The sequence below is a fragment of the Callorhinus ursinus genome, unplaced genomic scaffold (genome assembly GCF_003265705.2).
Source record: "Callorhinus ursinus isolate GAN/ISIS: 27379988/994484 unplaced genomic scaffold, GSC_fseal_2.0 scaffold35, whole genome shotgun sequence".
Lineage (NCBI taxonomy): Eukaryota > Metazoa > Chordata > Mammalia > Carnivora > Otariidae > Callorhinus > Callorhinus ursinus.
The window spans coordinates 4,169,087-4,175,086 of record NW_027397097.1 but is presented as its reverse complement, the minus strand read 5'-3'; the positions used below and the strand labels follow the sequence as shown (position 1 = coordinate 4,175,086).

The 6,000-nt window shown below is 41.1% G+C and overlaps 1 protein-coding gene across 5 annotated transcripts in view; it reads right to left on the bottom strand.

Annotated features, from left to right (window-relative positions):
- Window positions 1–2,131: 2,131 nt before the first annotated feature.
- The window catches only part of POLD3 (DNA polymerase delta 3, accessory subunit), a 62,725-nt gene continuing 58,856 nt past the window's right edge, over window positions 2,132–6,000 (bottom strand). For all 5 annotated transcript variants that reach the window (XM_025848452.2, XM_025848454.2, XM_025848455.2 and 2 more), the window contains one exon: window positions 2,132–2,887. In XM_025848452.2, the coding sequence (XP_025704237.2) occupies window positions 2,685–2,887 (203 nt within the window). In that variant the 3' untranslated portion in view covers window positions 2,132–2,684. The remainder of the gene's footprint in view (window positions 2,888–6,000) is intronic.

Here is a 6,000-nt window from a genome sequence, read left to right as displayed (position 1 = left end):
CCTCTTGTGCCCAGGTCAGAGAGGCCTGACGCATAGTAGATACACATACACGTTTTCATGAACAGTAAATACAGCCAAGGATTCTCACTTTCTTTCAAAAGAAAAGTATCTATTCTCGAAAATGTTTCATAAAATTGGACAATTATCATCTCCGTTTGATCACACTTATAGCCTGAATGATGATTTTGAAAGCGTCTAACATCTGGCTCCTATCCTTGATAACATTTCGGAAAGCTGGTAGCTGACTGCGTCATTTCTCACATCAGGAAGGAAGCCACCAATTGTAGAGCATCTACGTGCTACTACTTGTACACCAAATTGAGACATATAGACACATTTCTTCAGTCTTGACAATCCATCGTACCTCGTTTTAGCTGTATTTTGACAAAGAACCTGAGGCTTAGAAATGTGCCCAAGGTCACGTGGCTAGCAAGTGATGAAGCCAAACTAATACAATGTGCAAGATCAGGACTATATTTTCTCCTAAACGAACTAAAAATTGATGTTGGCTGAAACTAAGATTTCCCATGGGGTTGAAAAAATGATGAAGGCAGCAAATAACTTGTTCATCTCAGACTACGGGTGTGCAGTTTTAACAATATAAACTGAAAATCAGCCTTGTTCCTGTTCAGTTGAGATAACTGCACACACTCCTGCCGTCCTGTCAAGTAACAGCCTCAGCAGACATTCCATTTGAAGCACTCTTTTAACACAACTTCTCGAATTTATTTAACTCCTGTGGAGAACATGGTAGAGTTTTGTATAAAAAGGAAAAAAAAGGCCACCACTTTACTCCTTCCTAAGCCTGGGAGACAGCTCAGAGTTTAGGTAGCAAAATGGGTAGAGTGATCACAGGATTTGCATCATCCTCTCAAAGGTGGAACTCCGACCACCACCAAGAATTTTCCAATTCAAAATTCAGTTTTACTAGAGCTGCCAGCATAATTAAAAAAAAAAAAGGATAGACTGATTTTTTTTCTTTAATTTTCCATTCTTATTTGTAGAAAAATGACTAGAGGCAATGACAAAAATAACCATTTAAAAAAGATCACTCTCCAGAGGTTTTTTTGTAAAGATAAGTCAAGGCTTTCCATCCTTTTACATTTTAAAAAGAAAGGGCTGTGGAATATGTCAGCCTTTACTCTGCTTGCTACACAAAGCCTCTGCCTTCTCAAGTCCTAGACATAATGCCAGGACTCCTCTCCCAAACTTCTGGTCTCAATCAAGTCCACACGGTGCCTGGCTAGACAGCCCTGGGTGACGGCCGCTGAAGACATTCACGTTAATACAAGGTCAGTCGCAATCCTAATCTTAAACAGTGGACGGCTGACTGCATCACGACATACGCAGGCTAAGTTAGACATCTCTCGTCTGTCAGTCGTGAGTAACGCCAGCAGCTGAGCCTGCGTTCCCTCACCCGGAACTCACTGTGCAGGATTCACCACCACACCCCCTCAATCCACTGAGCTCACTATCCAGCCATAATGAAAACTGCTTAAAAGTTATCACTGGAATAGATGATTTTCCATAAGTAACAAATGAAAATGTTTTACTTGCTGTTTAGTCCTATTAACAACTCTGTCTCTCCCTCTTTTCTTGTGGCAGCCCGTATTTTTAGGCAAATGGGAGGGTTAAAAATACAAATGAACAACCTCTGTATAAAAATGTGTGCTTTATCTCCCCCATTACATTCCTGGAAAATTGCTGTTTCTGAACATTCAGGTTCCTCGAGAAGGAGAAATTTTTCTTAACTATTGTACTCTGCATGTGGAAAGGGATTTCTCTTTTTAGCCTCCATTTCATTGCCTGGGTTTCACTCTCTAGATATTGAGAGTGGGAGAGGGGAGGAGACAAAAATCACAAAGAGCAGTGTAAAGCATGCCCTGTGTCAGCAACATGGCAAGGCCTCTACCGTCATCAAAGCTGACACTAAGTAATTTCTGATGGAGTTGAATACACCATTACATTTCTATTTGTGCTCTGCCTGAGGCTTTTCCCTACCTACTAATTGCAAATGAAGGTCCAGAGAGCTTTTGTGAAAGGGGGAGAACACAAGCAATGTGCTGGTCCGTAGCCAGGAGTCAGTGTACTTTATAACGGAGGAAGAGAGGATTAGAGGATTACAGGGAGATTTTTGTTTCAGCCTTTAGTCCAACCAAGATTTAAAAGACTTACAGAAAATGGCTTCATACAGAAGTATGGTAGTGGGGAAGGGATTATAGGGGGAGTGGTAAACATGTCCAGTAAAAATCAGGGATAAATGAAGACCCACACAAGTCCAGAGAATGCAAAGGAACAAGGAAGAATACTTCCCCAGCCGTAAGTGCTCAGGGCACAGAGTGGGTAAGGCCCAGTGAATTAGCAACTAAATGGCTTCAGTGATAATTCTGAAACCTGTTCCAATTTATTTTTGGAGTGAATTCTTCTCCAGAACAGGCCAAAGATTGTGCTTAAAAAAATGTCCTTAGAACACAACAGCTTCTTAAATATTCTTTTGCCTCTTGCTTCCAGGTGCTTTCCCTTTGGTTAAAAACCAGAAACAGTATAAACCTCACAGGATGGAAGAAGTCTTTTGATAGAGGCAAGGTGCAGCACAAGATGAACTTACACAGTAAGCGAGAGTGTGTCTGTCTTGGTCTTCTCCTTTGACCACTCCATGTCTCTGACTTAACAGAGTCGGCAGTTCACTTCCTCTGGAAGAAGCCAGTAATGGACACTTGTCTGTTGGCTTTGCCCAGAGCAGCAGTCCCTTTCTTTGGGCCCTTCCGTTCTTCTTTGGGTTCTTTTTTCACAGTCATAGTAGAGGATCTGTGTACAGAGGAGGTCTTCATCTTAAGCTCCTCTTCACTATCTGTGCAGGATTCACTCTCGTAGACTTTTTCAGTCACTGGCAGAATAAGGAAAAAATGGGATAGGAATGGGTCGAGTCATTTAGGATACTACCTTAAGAGAATGAGATGTCTTGTTCACTCTGATTCCCTTAGATCCTCTGATAAAGGCAGGTGTGCTCTCCTAGTCCTGAAGCTTTCTCCCATTGGAAGATCACATCTGGCCACAGGTAGGAAGTATGTAACCTGAGCTCACACAATCTCTAGTTGGGGTTCAGAAACAACATTCGACCTTACTGTCTCATGCTATGTCCCCCGCCTTTCAATGGGCCCTTATCATTTGATTGCCCAAATTCTGCATTTGGGTCCTGGTCTATGCTAGCTAACTTCCAGAACTCTGCAGGGGAACTGTCTATATCTCAAACACCTACTTCTACCTCCATGCTTTGACTAACTTCTTCAGTTTCACTTCCCTGACCAACAGTGCCTACCTATTTCCACTGTTGGTTTCCCTGGCCCTAATCTCTTCTCTATTTGCTAGTCCCCATCCTGTCCAACCAGGCTCATAGTTACGGACCCTCTTGGCTAGCTCTATCCTGATATCATCCACTCTGCACATCCAAAGTACAAAGAATTGTAGATTACTCAATTGTTCAGTTCTTAGTTCTGAATGACCGAAGACTTAGTAGTGGTCTACATCATGAAGATAACTGCCTCAAGCGAATTCAATCATATGACAAACTAGATAGTTTTAAGTAAGGACAGTGGTAAAATGAGAAACAAAGTTACCAATTCTCTGAACTCCCTATCAGCCAAAGGCATAGTTTGCCTTTTCTTATACCAATAATATCCACTGATCCCTTCCTAATGGAAACTTTGATAAGTGAGCAGTTAGTACAAAGACACTGAAAAGGGCACAGGCACTAACTTCGGACAATGATGTCACAGAACTGATGAGGGTCTCTTCAGTATGACTGCAGTGCACAAACCAAACACGAGAAACAGTGTAATGCCACCTTCCTGTGACTTGAGAGAGCTGCAGCAGCTGTACTAACATCTAAATTCTTTCTCAGCCTTCCTGGTTGCAGCAGGAGGATGAAGAGAAACAGTAAAGGAAAACATCTCCTCTTCGCTGAACACAGTAACCTAGTATGCATAATAAATGCTCAAGCGATTGAAGTGAAAGGTATTCTTCCCATTAAAGAACAATAATAGTTTTAAGCACTTAACTACTGATTGTTCTTTCTAATAAAATATATTAGTCAAACTGTTCTAGAGGCAGTGGCTTTGGAATCAAACATATCTGCATTCTAACATCTATTCTGCCACTTATATTTCTCAAACTTTTGATGTGTATCAGGATCATCTGCAGGGCTTGTTAAAATAGAGTTGGGTTCTATTTCCAGAGTTTCAGATTCAGTAGGTCGGGGATAGACCTGAGAATCTGCTTTTCTAACATGTTCCCAGGGAATGCTGGTCTGCTGATCTGGGGACCACACTTTGACAATCACTGTTCTTTCCTCCCCTGTAAAATGGGGATAACACCGCCTCACGGAAGGTACGGATACACCTAGTAATCTTAGGCAAGTAACCCTCCATGCTATTCCCCGCCCCTCACAATGGGAAAGCCATGTTGGAGGTCAACTGGCTGTTGCCAGTGGAGCATCCCTTCTCCATATCCCATCTAATCCCATTAAGGTTGCATAATTAATGGTTCCCTCCTAAAGAGTTGCTAGGATTTGTCATTACTTTCATGAGCCTAGAATTCACTTTGCTGATTCCTGTCAACTTAGAGGCTAAAAACACTGATAAGCTTTAAATATATATATTAAGTGTTCTCAAAGGCCTTATTACTCAATTGTCTTCCACAGACCAGTGACATTAGAATCTCCCATGAGTTTACTAGAAATTCAGAATTTCAGGTCCTGCCCGAGGGCCTACTGATCTTTAGCAAGATCCTCAAGTAATGCATATACTCAGCCGAGTTTGAGAAATGTTGCTCTAAGATACTTAGAGAATTCCCATGGCATACCTATTAGTTCAGCAATTATGATCCCTGAATACCACCACCATCTCATAGGCAAATGGAAAAGCATTATGTAACTGGATTATTGGAACAAGCTTATGAGCTGCTATTTACTCAAAATCTCAAATTAGGAAAGTCTGAAGAGTCCCATGTCGATATAAAAAAGAAACAACTTACTACTAGTTGGTGGTATAAGACTTGGTCCTTCATAAGGTATATTTTGTATTCAAATGGCAGCAGGTCTATAATATTGAACTCCAACATCAATTAGCTCATTATTTCATTACTTATTACTGAAACCACTGGTTGTCTCATTGCCAATTCTGTGCAATGCACTGCTTGGGGGAGTTAAAAACCAGTCAGGGCAACACCAACAAAATTTCTTAAGCAGCACACTTGGTACACCTCAAGAGCTAAAAGAAGGATTTCTATATTCAAAGCTGTATTACTTCAAACTACAGGACAAAGGAGATTTCAACTTAAAAGACACAGAACCTTTATTTTAACTGAGTAACATGCAACGGTTCTGACCTGCCATAAAAAAGATCCCAGTTTACACGGGTAACACAGAATTATTCTCTACTCAAACAATGTTTTGCTCTTAGAAATGCACCATGTCTAGAAGTCTACCCCAAACTTATCTCAGGGGCTCAAGTCCCCAGTCCCTGCAGCAAACTCACAGAAAGGGAAAGACCAGTTTTTAAAAACCCCATACCAACTCTGATCCAGCAGAGGACAGGGTAAGCCCCCTGTGCTAGTACACTTGGAATAGTCTGAACAGAGAGAGGAAAGCACAACTCCTTTGTTGGTAACAGGAGCCAGGATTCATTAGGTTGAGCTTGGACTAAAAACCTTAAAAAAAAAAAAAAAAAAGGTGCTATGAGAGCACAGTTTTCATTGTTGCATCCAAGGCTCTTAATAGTCCTGTCTGGAGACAGGAGTGCAAAAAATCCACATCCTATACCTGGCCCAAACTTGAGTGCTGTGTTTTGAACAAAGCAATAGGTAATTAGCCACAAACTCCCAGTGAATGCTCACAATGATATATCTGACATTTTTCTTTTGGGGTAGAAGGAGGAAAAAACTGGCAGTGATGCTTTTGTCCTCTTAAATTTAAAAGAAAAAAAAATAAGAACTTCAATAGTA